The sequence below is a fragment of the Lemur catta genome, chromosome 10 (genome assembly GCF_020740605.2).
Source record: "Lemur catta isolate mLemCat1 chromosome 10, mLemCat1.pri, whole genome shotgun sequence".
Lineage (NCBI taxonomy): Eukaryota > Metazoa > Chordata > Mammalia > Primates > Lemuridae > Lemur > Lemur catta.
Window position 1 is genome coordinate 57,536,159 of NC_059137.1, and position 16,585 is coordinate 57,552,743.

At 35.7% G+C, this 16,585-nt stretch overlaps 1 protein-coding gene across 1 annotated transcript in view; it reads left to right on the top strand.

The window, feature by feature from the left end:
• Positions 1–5,851: 5,851 nt before the first annotated feature.
• PTPRD (protein tyrosine phosphatase receptor type D) overlaps positions 5,852–16,585 on the top strand; it is a 406,959-nt gene continuing 396,225 nt past the window's right edge. The window contains exons 1-2 of the mRNA XM_045562129.1: positions 5,852–5,910; positions 11,644–11,732. Of these exons, the coding sequence (XP_045418085.1) occupies positions 5,852–5,910; positions 11,644–11,732 (148 nt within the window). The remainder of the gene's footprint in view (positions 5,911–11,643; positions 11,733–16,585) is intronic.

The following is a 16,585-nucleotide window of genomic DNA, read 5'->3' on the forward strand; positions in this document are numbered from 1 at the left end:
ATGTTCAAATTCTTTCCTATCCTCTTGACTGTGCCGAGCACAGGGCTGAGCTCAGAACTGATGCTCAAGGAATATTTTTACATGCTTGCATCTACTCTCAAGGGAAGAGGGCTGGATTTCTAACAGTCTCTAAATTTACCAAATGAGATCCTCTTGAATAAATGGTCTAATCCCGTGTGGTGGAATAATTGTCTAGTATTTTTACTGAATACCAAGTTTTATACTTTATAATTTTGTGTCAATAATTATGATCTATCTGGTGAATTTAGAGTAGTTTTATTTCCATTTATTTGGAAGATGCTATTCTTAGTTTTCCCCCAGAAGGGAATTATTTTACAGTTATTCCCAGAACTGGAGCACCGGAGGCTTATAACTTTAAATATTTGACACTTGAACTTTACCCTCGCTAGGCTTTTGATGTTACATTGTGGGGTAAGATTTAAAGAAAGTTATAGTTAATAATAGTATTTATTCAATTTACCTGGTTACCACAGCTAATCAAAATCCGAGGAAATTAGAGTCTCTGCAAGATAAATGTCATCTTTTGTTGCTCTTACCCACTGTCCAAGAAGTATCCTTAGGACAAAAGAAAATCATCAACATAATGTGTTAGCAAATATGCCTTCTTAGGCCCTGCTGACTGCAGCATTCACAAAACCCCATGATTTGGCTGAGTTTGTGGAACACCAGCCTGAGGCAGAGAAGCTTGTTTACTGTGCTGATTAAAAGGCAAGCTTGAAATGGCTGAGGAGATAGTGGCATCTCTGGCTCTGTGTGTGTGTGAGGGAGAGATGAGGGATTGGGGGATGAGAGATTTAGAGAATGAGAAGGTGGGCCTTGGTAATCTTATTTGCAGTTGTAATAATACACAGGATACTCTTTGGTGGTGAATACTGGCTTTACCTTATCCCTAACAACTTGAAGGGAAAAAATTAAAGATGAGACTCTATCCTGGGACTCTTTCCTAGGAATACACTTTGCTTTTTGGTCCTTTTGCATCCCTCTTTTTTCCCTGTTAGCATGCTAATCTGCCCTGAAGACAGGAGGTTGGAAGGGGCGAGAGATAACTGAGAGGAGATGTGTGAGTCCCTGAGGAAGGGTTGAAGAAGGCCCATGGTTGCCTTGGTTAATGGTAGAAGAGATTCCAAAAAGAAAAGAACTGGAAAATGTATATACAGAAAAGGGAGAATGAATTAAAGTTATTTCCTTTTGTATTTTGGTTAACAGATCCTTCAGTAGTTCTTCCCAATGTACATCATTATCTCTCTCTCTCTATCATCTGTCATGTCTGTCTTGTCTTGTGGAATGTGGGTGTATTGGGTACAAAGGGACCAGTTCTCTTATTATTTAGTGTCTTTATCCTGACCTAGGCCTTGCCTCTGACTCCTGCTCCCCAACTCCTTCTCCTTGGCCTTTACTTTGCAGAGTGGATCAGACACAGAGAGTAAAAGTGTGGTGATGAATCCTGTTGTTGCTTTTTGAATTGCTGTTGAAAAGTAGTTTCCTTGTTGGTGGTGATAATAAAATGCCATTTCCCATGTGCCGTGCAGTGTGGTAAATTCTATACATGTGTTACCTCGTTGAGTCCACTGAGCGACCGACCCTGTGACCTCTGTATTGTATTGTCTCCATTTTCATATGATAAAACTGAGGCTCACAGAAGAAGAGTAATGTGTACCCAAGGCCACAGAACGGGCAAATGGGAAACGCACCATAGGCCCCCCCCCAGTATTATTGATCTTCTTTATAAGCACAGATTTTCTCTTTTTTCCAATAGAAAGGGCTCAAGTAAACAATGGAATAAACATCTTTTCGGCATTAGATGGTGCTTTCATTAACCAAGTGGAGTTGGCCACACAGAGCTGGGAGGTCATGGCCCAGGATCCAGGGCAAGGGTGGGAACAAAAAAAGACCAGTAATCTTGCAGCCTCAGCTTTAGTGATAGGCAGATTTGCAGTCAGTAATCTGCCCAGACTCCATCGCTCTATTTTCCAAAGGAGAGAAGAACTTCTCAGATGAGGCTGAGCTATCAGGAACGTAACAAGTATTGGCCAGGCTAAAGATGGGACTTGAGGCCTAAGACAAATCAAAAAAGGAAGGAACTTTGGTGTTTGAAAAATATGATAAAAAGGCAAATTATCTTAAGCTTTAAGAAGGGAATAATTTCTATTACTAAGTTTGGTTTCTTGTAGCCAAGATGTTACAAATTGCTCATCAGCTTGAGTGGTCTAGCCAGTGACTGTCAAGCTGGCCTAAAATTAGAACTCGTGTGTGTGTGTGTGTGTGTGTGTGTGTGTGTGTGTGTGTGTGTGTATGAGACACAAAAACGCTTAAACAGTAAAAGGTAGCATCACCCTTTGGGAGGGAAGTGTAATGTATTCATACAGAGCAACAGTGTTTTCATATCTGAGAGCCTATATCTGAAATACTTCTGAGAAAGCAAGCAACCAAATTCTGGATTCCATCGTTTATTTTGAAAGCATTGCTCTGAAAGACCCTCTTTGGACTTGGTCAGTACCTCAGGATGGGCCCAAAGATTTCTTTCTTCTATCATATTAGGATGTTTTTCATGGTGGGTTGTGAAAAGGATTTTATGTGAAATGACAATTGGCTAAACAATGAATTATACACTATGCTGGGATCCAGTCATTAAAAATTAGGTTTCCTAATTGAATAACTGGTAAAATAGATGTAGAACTCCATAAATCAGGAAGTGAAGTAAATAAAGATTTCAGTAAAATTTAATATACAGCCATCTCTCTTTTACCACTGACCTTCATACCATGGCTGATTATAGATGCATCATTTATTTAAGATTGCCAAGTGCTGGATTGACTTACAAAAATTAATGTGTGACTTACTCAAAATGGGAAACACTTCCTCAGGACAGTTTTAGATATCTTGCAAAACAAAACATTAGCTCTAAAATCTTTCCTGAATCATGACATTTCTCTGTCCTGAGAAAACAAAGTCAACAAAATGATCTTTCTTTACACTTTTGAGGAAGGAGGCATGTCACCTATTTTCAAGGTTATGTTAATTATTACTAGTCTACATTGAAGTCATTTTCCCTTTAATGCCTGTTTTTTTCCCAGAAAGAAATATAAAGAAGGACAAATACATTAATTTGTTAGCCAGTTGGGCAATGCCTCTGTTTTAATTTCATTCTTAAGCATACTAATTTAAGAAAGTTTAAATGATAATTTAAAAGGCGGGACTTATTTCTTAAAAATAAAAGCCTATTTTAACAATTTAAAACATTTGTCTAGAAATGGAATCTCCCCTGTTTTGTGACTGTCACATATATTGCTTCCAGATTCATCTTACAAGAGCACCCTGGATCATCATCATCATTGCTACTATTTTGTTAAAAGCTTATTCTCTGTGGTATCTCATTTAATTTTGCTAACATCCCATTTTACACATAGCAAGCATAACCTCAGTACAATTTTATGGCTCATGCAAGATCCAGTCTCACCTTTTCACTGTCCCCAAATCAATATACCGTGGTTCTACTCTTCCATCTTGAGAAGCATAATTCTTTCTAGTTTTTGAACTAAGAAAATTCTATGATGGTCTCTGTGAACATTTGTAATTGTCTACTTTTAAAAATCAAACAAAAGAAAAAAAAGTGTCACAACACCAAATATTCTTCTTCTTTTTTTTTTAAGAGATGGGGTCTTGCTTTGTCACCCAGTAGGAGTGCAGTGGTACAATCATAGTTCACTGTAACCTTGAACTCCTGGGCTCAACTGATTCTCCTGCCCCAACCTCCTGGGTAGCTGGGACCACACAGATGCATGGTACCATACCTGGCTAATTAAAAAATTTTTTTTGTATAGATGGGGTCTCGCTGTGTTGTCCAGGCTGGTCTTAAACTTCTGAGCTCAAGTGATCTTCCTGCCTTGGACTCCCAAAATGCTGGGATTATAGGGATGTACAACCATGCCTGGTCTCTTTTTGTTTTAACTCATAATTTTCAACATACTAAGCATTTTCTAATTCGGTTTCCATGGACTTTACCTACTCCCAGGATTTGGGACTTGCCCAGCCTAAGTGAAATACTATGCTATTTGTTTATGCCACTGATATAATCCTTCACTTTACAGGTTATTGGACCTTAGAAATTAGTGGTTTGTAATTGAGATAACAGAAAGATGATGTAGCTGGGGCCTTTCCAAACTTTCCCTCCCAATCTAAAGCATCCATATATTCCACACCTGTTATGTATGGCATCTCACTTAATTAGCCTTTCCGGGGATATGACTTTCCTCTACATGTTGTGTGGGGAGTTCAATGTTACCCATTCTTGTTCCTTTCATAGACCACAGCGAGAAGACTATATCAGTGTTTCCAATCTTACTGCCTGGGGAAGCATGAAAGCTTAGGGAGCATTTTAATTAAATGTTGCCCAGAGCCTTTATTCTTACTGAGAAAGTAAACAAAGCTTAAATAGACTCTATTAGAAAAAAGACTCTTCCCTTAAATGTTGTTTTTAAAAATTGTGCTTCACCTTCTGCTGTTTGTTCTGAAGTATGAGACTTTTTTTGAGCTATGTATTTTAAATACTAATATAGTCAATTGATTAGAAGTTCATTCTAAAGATGTTAGAGTGTCTGCTTCATTTAAGGCATCACTGGACACAGCAACTAGTAGAGACTTGTGGATTATTATTTGGCTTTGACTCACTGTCAAAGATTGCGCCTATCTGTTCCCCACCCTTAATACAGGGTGGTGGGGACTTTAATTTTCTCTTTAGATTCACTGTAGTTCCAATAGAAAATATACCACCATATAACTAATATCTGTGTAATCAACAGCTGAATTATTGATCACCTTTAATATGTTTTCTCCCTTTAAAGTTATTTTTCACATGCGTTTTGATTATGCTTGTGTAGTCTTTCTGCTACATTTGTGTTAAATCATAAAATCTTTTATATAGTCTCTAAGGCTCCCTCTTATTTCTTCAACTTCATCTTGTCAGTTCTCCCCTGTGGTCTCTAATCTTCTGCCATTCTGAAGGTGCCGAGGTCTTTCGTGTTTTAGAATTTTCTCTGTACTGTTTTTATAATGTGTTCTTCATATTAGCAATTGGACCCAATCTCTTTTAAGGTATACCATTTTACAAAAGGTGTCAGAAGTTGAGGGAAAACAAACTGAGCATATTAATTGAAAATGTAACCACCATACCAGTTAAGATAAATTTATCTTTCGTGCCCCACGTTTTTAACATCCTGTATTATCCTTATTTTACAAATGAGAAAACTTGAGAGTTTGAGGAGCTTGCCCGAGGTGGGTAAATAGATGTTTAAGTAAATAGTTATAGTAAAAAGTAATAGACACTGTAGCAAGAGTAGGGCTAATAGGTTCCTCTGAGCACTGAAGAAGGTTGACTCCTCTTTGGGTAGGAGTGAAGGGGAGAGAGAGAAGGTGGTTGGCTGTATGTCATGGAAAGAAGGCTTCACAGAGATGTTACTTTTGTGTTGATTATTCATGGATGAATAAGACTTCCTCAGCACCCAAGACAGAGAAGAGAGTTCCAGATAGAAGGGGAACAGCATGTGCAAATGTAATGAAAGAATGTTTTTTATATTTGAAAATGCAATTGTTTTATTTTGAAGTGTGGTTCTTGTAAGTGAGTGACAAGCTTAGCTAGAAAAGTAGACAAAGCTTAAATTATGGAGTCAATTTCTAAATCAATGTAAAGAGCTTGGAATTTATTTTAATGATGGGAATCCAATGAAGTGTTTTAAGCAGGGGATTTACATTACCAGATCTGTGTTGTGAAAAGATAATTTCGACTTCAGCTTTGAGCAAGTGGGATAGGGACCAATTTATTCTCCTGCCCGAAATGGGCCGTAAAACAGACCAAACACATGAAACAATGGTCCTTAAGGCAGTGAACATCAGGTAATGAAGAACAGTGCTCCCCAGGTGATTGCCACTAAGTGAGTCCCATGATGGCCCCAGCTTGCTGCCTTGAGAGAGTTTCTAGAGTGCAGCATAGGGAGAGGGGACCATTTGAAACCCAGCAGACTCCTTGAGTTGGGGAGGTGGGGCTGAGGGTGTGGGGAGATAAAGATTGCAGGACAGGACTAGGACAGTTAGCTGTTCAGAGAGAACTCTGGAGATCCACAGAGGCTCCCCTCTAGTATTCAGAAGAATACTGACCAGCAAATGCTTGGGAAGAAACTAGCAAAGGCTGGGGAAAGAACCACTCAAAAGGATGAAAGGAAACCCCCTTGCAGTTTGCAGAGGGCTGGGAATAGTGCCTGCTCCCACTGACTAAGAGGAAAGCTCCATAATTCATGGGGCATCCAGTAGAATACTCAGAAGCGTTCTGCTTCAGAAGTGGAGAAAAATAGACTTTAGACTAAACCCTGAGCTGATCCCAACTAATAAATCTTAAAAACAAGACCTGAAGGGATCATAATGTTTCTAAGAATCTTAACTGCATCCCAGAACAAAAAGCAAGAATATTTATAAGAACACAAAAATATCTGACACCCTCCCCAAATAAAATTAACAGTATCTAGCATCCAATAAAAAATTACCAGGCATAGAAAAATAATACCCATAGGCATGAGAATAAAAATCAACCAATTGAAACTGACTCAAAATAGACACAGATGTTAGAGTTAGCAGATAAGAACATTAGAACAAGTTTTTAACTGTATGCTTTTATGTTCAACGAAGTAAGTACTGAGTGACATGCAAATATAAAAATATACCAAGATTGGACTTCTTGAGATAAAAACTACAATGTCTGAGATGAAAAATAGACAGGATGGGTTAATAAAGAGCTGACAAGATAGAAGAAAAAGTTAACGGAAGAAAAGATTAGTGAAGTTGAAACCATAGCAATATAAACTATACAGAAAGAAACAGAAAAAGAATTAGAGAATTCTGGCATCAAATTCTGTGTATTTTTTTCTTTTTTGCAGGAAGAAATAAATAGTATTTTTTTAGTGATTAGTAATTCCTTTTTTTTTTAATAATTAATTTTTTTTTAATAGAGACAGGGTCTTGCTATTTTGCCCAGCCTGGTCTCAAACTCCTGGCCTCAAGTGATCCTCCCGCCAAGGCCTCCCGTGTAATTTTTACAGTCTGATATTTTCTAATGTCGATTAGTTGATAAAGCACTGTTTATAACAGCCCATTTACTTGGTTTACTATGATCCAGCTTTGATTATTTTGATGAACTGAGTTCCTGGTGTTCTGAATGAGGTATACTCTGGGTTGGGCTGGTTTATGAGGTGATGTTAGGAAATGACTGATGTCTAAGTTGGCATTTTTTTTAGCCAAACACAGTTCATAACTTTGGCTACTAGTTTGCTCACATAAAACAAGATTTGAATCATGTTATTGAATGTTATGTATGTGTACATGCAGTTTGAGGACAGTGTTCTCTACATATTCGTGTTTTTTTTTTTTTTTTGAACTTTGGAACTTTGAATAATTTTCTTTCTTGCATAAAACAAACATGTAGTCCCTATCCCCACCCCACAGTTCTTCAAGTGACAGATCAAAGGCAAGTTTTATATAGGAAATTTATAAGGTCTTTAGCTCCTACTAAATACTTATTTTAAGTCCATGTGTCACTTTACCACTCTGACTTAAACCTGTTACCTGTCACTGGTGGGAAAAAGATTTTATGTTTTACTATAACAGGTAAAGCACTGCTAGTTAATATATTAAATAATAAAATACTTTCCTTGATTCTAAATTCCAAAATTTTCAAAAAGTACAGTGATGGTTTTCAATATAGTGTGTATTCACACACACGCACACACACATTCCTACTTTTCCTCTATCATGTGAAAAAAATTTCGTAGATAACTAGGAAAATATTGATAAAAAGAGATTATATAAATCAGTGTTTTTAGTTGGAATGGAAAGAGTTTTAGATAAAAAATAAAGATTGTTATCAAAGGAAGTGTTCAATGAGAATTTTTATTCAGTTCAGTGAATGCTGACTAAATCTTAAATTTTTCAAGTTTCTGTTGTGTTTTGCCTGTCAACTGAGTTTGTATATTTAGTTTTTGCCTATTAATACATGAAAATTTTTAGGCAAAGACTACAAAATAATCAGTGGAACATATATTATTTAAAAGGTATAATATATATTTTCATAAAAATATTCAATAAAAAATCATTAACCAAGTATCAAATAGATCTCTTTTTAGATTTTTCTCTGAGTTTGGTCTAAAGTGTAAGATTTTGCATTTAGTGAAAGCTTCTCAATTTCTCAGAAGGAGGGACTGACTGCACCAGTTTCTAATAATCATTAAATCTTCTATATTACACAGTTCAGAAAGATCATATTTTATGATAGAAAAATGAAGTGACCTTGAATAAAAAATAGACAAAGCTGATAGCACATATTTCTTCATTCTTTGAAGAGTTTCTCTCTCTTTTTTTCTGATTATTTTGATGGGTTAGAATAGACATTTTATCTTCTTTCCCTTATTACACTATCATACCAAAATTGAGAATGTACTTGGAAGCAAACTGTTTTTAATCGTAGCTATCTTAGCACATTAGTGTTTTGCAGACCATTTCTTATTTTCTATTTATCTGAATGCCCTTCCCCTTTTTTTCCCTTTGGATATCCACTAGCTTGCCATTACTGGCATCCTTGCATTGGAAGTGGGGGAGTGTGGTCAGATTTCTATGTATATTTTTTTAAAATTAAAAAAAAATGAATTTGAATGATTTACAAGAAAAAATTCCTTCCTTTTTTTTTTCTTTTTTAGAAAAAGAAAGCAATAAACTTTTCTAAGGAGTGGAAAACTGTTGAAGAAAACAGTATTCTCACAGTAGAGCCATTGCATTTTTACACTGAAGGCTAATTTTTAGAAGGAAGCTTGTTTCACTACAATTGATATTCAAATGAGTGGTGGGGGACACATTTTTTTTTTTAACCTATCACATTAGATTTTTGGCAGTTTTCCACCACTTTCAAGAAGGAAAATCCACACTACTATTAATACAAATGCCTTTATTGTCAACTGCCTAGGCCAAATCATGTACCCTGTGGATGTTTGATAAATATTGATCGATGATGCTATTCATTCCAAACACTCTCAGGTTAAAACTCAGAGTGAGTGCCCAACATCCTCATCCAGTTGTAATTACGCTTTTGCAGTTTTCATTTAGTTCTCAGTACTATTATTTACAAAACTGTAGCATTGTGAAGAAGCTAAACAAAGGTGTATAAATAGTGGATGAGTAAATAAAGAAAATCTGAATGAACTCAAACAAATATTAGACAAAGGATTGTTTCCTAATGCAATGCATAGTAAACATTATAACATAAACCATTTGTCATTTTTATTAGTTTCCCTTCATGTTGGACATTTAAATATATAAAAATATTTCAGCTCTTACATAATGTATTTTCCTTGGATGACTCGTAAATCATTGACGAAAGTTGGCGTTATGCTAACACAATGAATTAGATGAGTTGCTTTTGGACAAACACCTCCCCTGTGCCTCCTTGCTATGTACACAAACACCCTTGAAACACAGCTCATACATCATTATTGTATAGTAAGAACAGTATTAAACTATTATTAATAAGTCAGTGTATTAGTCCTTTGCAAAATATTTAACAACTTTTATTCACGTAGTGTCAGTTTTCTTATGTCTTAAAAGAAGAGCTAGATTACTTCATTCATCTTTAATATTCATTCCAGATTTTAAATTCTATACCTGTTTTATTTTCTTTTTTCTTTCAAGGAAGGGTTTTAGATTATATCTTCATGCCATCATTATTAGGGGAAAATAAACTATTAAGGAAAAGAAATCAGTGACAATGCTAGTGTTCTGTAGTGTTGAATCAACAGTTGTTTAGTTAAATTTGTAACTTTTTAACTGCGTGTTTATCATTCTGTAGCTAAAGTTTTTTTGTTTGTTTATTTATTTATTTATTTATTTTTGAGACAGAGTCTCACTCTGTTGCCCCGGCTAGAGTGAGTGCTGTGGCGTCAGCCTAGCTCACAGCAACCTCAAACTCCTGGGCTCATGCAATCCTCCTGCCTCAGCCTCCCGAGTAGCTGGGACTACAGGCATGCGCCACTGATTTTATGTAACTTTACTTTGGAAGTGTCTCTCCATCACCTCTGGCATAATTTGTTTGCTGAAAGCAGTCATTAAGTCCAGTCCACATTCAAGGGAAGTGGAATTATGTTTCACCTCTTGAGGGGAGGAATATCAAATGTGGATGTATCTTGAACCACTGCACATGTGTTTAAACCATATTTGGCATTTAGCAATGGCAAAATTCATAATTTTAGCTCAAAGAGCATTTTTATTTCACTTCCTGGCCCTGAAAGGAAGCTAGGTAATAATTTTATTGTACCCATGGAACTAAAATAAATTTTTAAAATTCATATGGTAACATAACAATATCTTAGCGGTTAGCTAGTTTTTATAACTATAAATAGAAGAGACTATTGGCACCCCAAATCTGAACCTATGTATCCTCACACCCAATCATTAGCTGTGTAATCATTAAATGATTATATATTAATTTATTCATCACATGATCCTCACCTCCAGCAGATAGCCCATTATTTTGAGTATTCCAGAATGGTCTGTATTTTTATTGTCAGATCCATGATCCCTAAAATCTTAATGCCTAAATTCCAGATGTTTTTAATCTCTAAACTGTCAGGGTATTACTAGGAACATAAGGTAAATGCCTTGAAGCAAAACAATGTGTTTTTAATGAAGAGGCCTTTCTGTATTACTGAAATCTGAATCAAGAGTTTTCCTCTCTTGCAATAGCCTTTTCATACCACCCTTTGTAATGAAACATATGGCTCACATCATAGTAAAATAAGTAGAGTAGGAAGAAGAAAAAACATTTTTCACATATGTGTCATGTCTAATGTAATGCCATATGTACAGCCACCATAGAGGACTAAGACTTAACTTCAGTCCTGGAATAATTAGAGTGAGTGTCCTTAATTTGTTTTAAATACTGCAAATGGTTTCATATTTTCAAGTAATTAACACTCCCTTCACTTTTAACATTTGCATTTCATTATTAAGAAACAATCCCCCAATAATTTTTAATGAACCCTTGAAACTGTGATATTTAGAAAGCATTAGCTTTCTGAAAATAAATTATCAAGAGAGAATAGTTCAGCCTGGAATGTACCATATTTAGTAAGCTAACAAGAAGGAATTAAAAAAAAACCAAAATGTATTTTGTGGCTTTTATGAAGTGTGTATGATTACCTGTCTTTGTGCTTATAGTCTAATTTTTAGGTGGGATATTAATATTTGATATAAGAGAGTGGGTACCTTATGATTAATTTTCTGCCCTCGAAAATAGCAAAATTAAAAAAAAGGTTGTGACCATTGTTTTTTTTTGAAACACCGCTTTCTCTCAAGTGTGTTGTCCCTTTCGTATTTTTCGTAACAAAAGTGATATTTATAGTAATGCATTATAGTATTGTATGTTGCATATAATGTATATTATATATCATATTGATACATAATTATCACCATTATTATTTATGACCAGAGTCCTAAAATTTTAGAGTCTGCTTTGCTGTCTTGAAGCTAAGAAGTAAGAACAGAGTCTTTTCTCCTTGAAATCTTAAGTAGCTTGAAACCATCTTTGTTCCGCAGAATATCCAGGAAGCCTGATTATGTGGTGGCTATTGCTGGAATCTGGGTTTATACCTGGCCCAGGATCCTGGGCATACCTGAACCTTTAGGTTAGTTAGCTACAGAGGCCCATTGGGTAACCTGCACAACTCTCTGGGCATTTCAGTGTCATGCTGGAAGGTACAGCCGTCTCATGCTTGGGGATGAATGGTTGAGGCAAAGTCCAGTGACCCTCTGTCCCAAGGCATTCTGTGCTTTTTCTCACCACTGGGAGGCAAGCTTTTGGGGGAAGCTGTCTATTGGCTCACTTATCTATATAGCCGTATCTCTGGGTATCATAAAAATTTCTCTCTGCCATAAAGGGAGACATTTTTCCTACGGGTTAACTGGAACTGAGGAGGTGGAGAAAGTGCTTTTAATTTCAAGGGTCAGAAGTTAGGAGAAAAACCATAAATATTTCCTTTCCTGAGCACTCATCATGCTGCAGCAGGCCATTAATTTTAAAAGAGGTTTTTTATTGAAGGAGCCCGTTCATCTGGCGACATGATAGGTTAGTCTGTATTGCTTTCTCTCCTTTAAGCCAGACAGATGTGTTGAAGAACAAATTATTTACTGAATTGTTTCTTTAAGGAAAATGCTAAAAATCGAATTAAATTGGAAAAAGAATAATTCTAATAATCTATTATTATTTGGGCTGTGAATCTGTGTCCTGTCCACATAGCTGATTTCTTCAATGGTTTAAGCACTTCCACAAAAGTGGTATACGCAGTTTTACTGATGTAGTCCTGATAATGCTAGTGCTTATTTTGTACTCTTAGCAGGAAAAAATAATTCCCAAAAGTCAGTTTCGTTTCAGTGACTGAATCTCTCTTGCCTTCACGAAGGTTAGATATGATACAGTTCTATTGAATGAAAAGAAAGACTATTGAGAATTCTACTGATACATTTAATTTAGTGGGGAAAGTCTGTGTTATATATATGTATAATATGAATATCTATGCATATATTTATGTGCATGGAGTAGCCCCTGAACTTCTACATTTTGAACATTAAAACAGTTAGATTTAGTCTGCAGTCTTATTCTCCCTGCTTACTTTGCCCGCCAGTAGGTATTTTTAATGTACCTAAATTGGGCATCTGAGTTTATTTGAACCTCTATGATTCATGTGTTAATGGTGCCTCAGGGACCTTGGTTTATAACTCACCAGAGAAACAAGGGATAATGGACTTTTTCCACTCTTAGGCCACTTTGGAAATATATTTAAAACTAAAACTTTGTAATCTCATCTTCCTTCTTCCACTACAATGGCAGAATTTAGTGACCTTTAAAACGATTTTCTCCTTAGAATTCATCCCTTTTCCATTTTCTTTTCTTTAATAGACCCTGCATCTTTTCATTTATCTTCCTTGAACCATGATTATTATTGACAGTATTATTACATGTCTGTAAAATTCTCTGTGTAAATGAGCTTTACAGTTAGTGATTAGCTATATGTTCTTAGGATTGTCACTCCTTAGAAGATGTATCTGATGCATTTTAGTTCTTTCAACTGACTTTTGCACCTTCTGCCTTCTGTGCTGCAGCTTTGGGTTTTAAAATCTCGTGGAGGAGCATCTCTCCTCCAATTCTTATCTAATTTGATTGCCCTCTCCATCCATACTCATTACAAACAGTAGCAATATCCTGTGTCATGTAGCTTTATGAAAAGAACCAGACAAAGAAGTATTATTATTAACTGCGAAAAAGACAGAAGTCTTTGAATTTTGTTAATTACAATATACTTTACCAAATTATTCTTTATTTAACTACTAATTTTTTTGTTATTGTTGTTGCTTTTTGTTTTTCTGCTGCAGTGTCCTGGTCACTTTTTATAGCTACTATATTAAAAGTTATTATTTCCTGTCAACATATTACTTGATAATTGCCTGTTTGCCTTATTAGGATGCAAGGGCAACCACATTTGCCTTTATTTGTAAAGAGTTTTTAACTTAGCTTTTATATCTGTTGTTTTTTAGGCAAAGAAATGACATCAGCTTCTACCCTTTCTTTTTTATTTTCCTACCTGCAGCTTCATTCCACAATCAGCTGCTGACATAAGAGATATAAAAAGCTTGATGTCTTTGTTTGCCCAAATTATAAACCTTTTACTGAAAAAGGGAATTAAGATTAAATAATTCATTCATGTCATAACACATAAAAATTGTATGCTTACTATGTAGTAGGCGCTAGGAATGGAAGTGGAACCAGTCACATCTTCAAAATTGGTAATCCTAAAATTCTGTTAGCAAGACAGCCTAGTATAATTTCCCACCTCCATTTACTTTCTACCCTACTTGTAGTGAATAAAATCTTTCTTTTCCCTAGTGGAAGCCAGATCTCCTAGGATGATCACCTGAAAGGCCATTGCATTCTTCAAATCCACACAAACATCAAAGGGAGATATACATTACTGTTAAGAATCAAAGTGATAGCTCCCTTAGCCAGACTAGGCACCTCCATAAAATATATGCACGCAGAGAGAGAGAGAGAGAGAGAGAGAGAGAAAGAGAGAATGCACAGTGAGTTCTCAAATTCAGCATTTTGGAACACTAACATTCAAAAATACCATTTGAGAAAATAGGTAGAAATAGTAATAAGATTAGCTTATTTTTAACTAACTTTAACTATTTTTAACTAGAATAGTCAATTCATAACATAGAATTAAGTTGTTTAAAACAAAGAGGCTAGCAGCACAAGAAAGTAAATAAAAATAAAATAAAGAACCAAACAAACCCTCAAACACAAATATATTAATCTCAGTTATTTTTATCTGTTATTTAGATACATGTAATATGGTTAAAGACTGGATAATACGTTTAAATAAAATCATATAAAATTCTGACTAAGCTTTTTCCTTTAAAAAGGTATCAGGCTGGCAGCCCTTGGCATGGCCTCTCACATTTTACCATAAAAATATCCTGTGGACCCAGAAACATAGAAACTGAGTGACATTGGAACTAAACTGACAGCTCTAATTAAAGTAAGAAGAGGGTTTCCATCAACAAAATGCCGGACGGAATAGGATGGAGGACAAGAACAATAACAAAAAAATCAGTGCTTTTTCTAATGATGGAGAGCAGCTCCCTAAAAAGACAGGAAGCTTCATGGTTCCACCTGACTGAATGTCCTTTGACAGAGAGATCCTGAGTTTGTGCCGTTTAGAAAGCAGTCCAACTTTCTACTGCACCATTTTTGGAAACTATTAGTATATTGAGCCCTCCTGCTTTTTGTTACTACTTTTTGTATGACAGTAGTACATCCTGGCTACTCTATTCTTTCTGACATTCCTTTGCTTCCTTTTTAAAGAGAACCAGACATTGGGATTAGTGAAAGTTCTTACCTTGCGTCCAGCAAAGCTACCTTAGACTGATTCCAGCTACAAATGCCACTGAGGCCCAGGTCTGAAGAAGATACTACACCAGCATCCTCCTGAGTAATATTGAGAAGGGACATAGATAAACTTTGCCATAGAATCTTTTGACAAGCATGGTGTCTGGATAGGTCTGTCAGAGTTAGAGGAGAGTAAATAAAAAGAAATAAACAAACATGAGTCCATGAAATAATGCTTCCGCGTGAGGGAAAGGAAGCTTGTCCTGAAACCTCAGAAGAAAAGAACCACTTTTCTGAATAGAATTTATTATAGTGACCAGGAGAGAATTTTGAACCAATGTTTTATTTCCTCAGCAGAAAGTAGGAAGATATGGTCTTCATGAAAGAGCAGAAAGTCATGAACAGTGGGGACAGGGTGAAAAGAAGATAGTGAAATGAATGCAAAGGGAGTTTGATGAGGAAAAAAAATTTGATGGGAACAAACAAATGACAAACAAAAGAGCAGATGAAAATACTTGTAGATCCAGAAGAGAGAAAGATTGACAGTAAAAAAAATTTGAAAAATTAGTATGTAAAGTCGAGGTATTGTTAGATCTTCTAGGATTCAGACAACTAGACAATACATTGAAAAAGATGAGGGAAATGAGAATGAGGGAGGGCAGAGAACAGAGATATAGCTTTAAAATGTTAGTTGCCTCCTTCAAAGAAATGAGATCAAAATGAAAATTAAAAAAAAAAAACTAATTGAAGGTCAGGTGTGGAGGCTCACACCTGTAATCCTAGCACTTTGGGAAGATGAGGTAGGAAGATTGTTTGAGGCTGAGTTCGAAACCAGCCTTAGCAACATAAGGAGACTCCATCTCTACAAAAAATAGAAAAATTATCCAGGTGTGGTGGTACGTACCTGTAGTCCCAGCTATTCGGGAGGCTGAGGCAGGAAGGTTGCTTGAGCTCAGGAACTTGAGGTTGCAGTGAGCATGATGATGCCACTGCACTCTAGCCCGGGCAACAAGGTGAGACCCTGTCTCAAAAAAACCCAAACAAACAAAAAACACCACAACTAATTGAAAAACACCATTGTGAGCCTACCTGATTGTACAGATTGAAAGGGCTATCACCTCCTCAGTAATATTAATTAAAAGAGACTCATACCTAGGATATATATCATATCTATATCTGTATCATCTATATTTATATCTATATAATTTTCTTATAAGCATTCAGATAGAATTACAAACTATAACAATATAATTTTATAATTAAAATATAATTAAAAATAATGTACAATTCACTGCATATATGTTATTCTTGAATCTTTTTGTCTTTAATATTGGGTTTAACATGAACTACCTTAACAAATTTATTTAGTGATAATAGCAATGACAATAGCATTAGCTAACATTTATTGGGCATTTTTTCCACGTGTCTCTCTCATTAACCATGTCAAGGAAAGACTATCCCAAAGAACATAAAATGAAATAGATCTTATTCATTATTATTTTATCATCATCTTCACCATCTTCACCTTCAAAAGCAGCAATAGACCTATATGGTGCTTTTGCTAATTAAAAGGCAATCACAATTATAACCAGA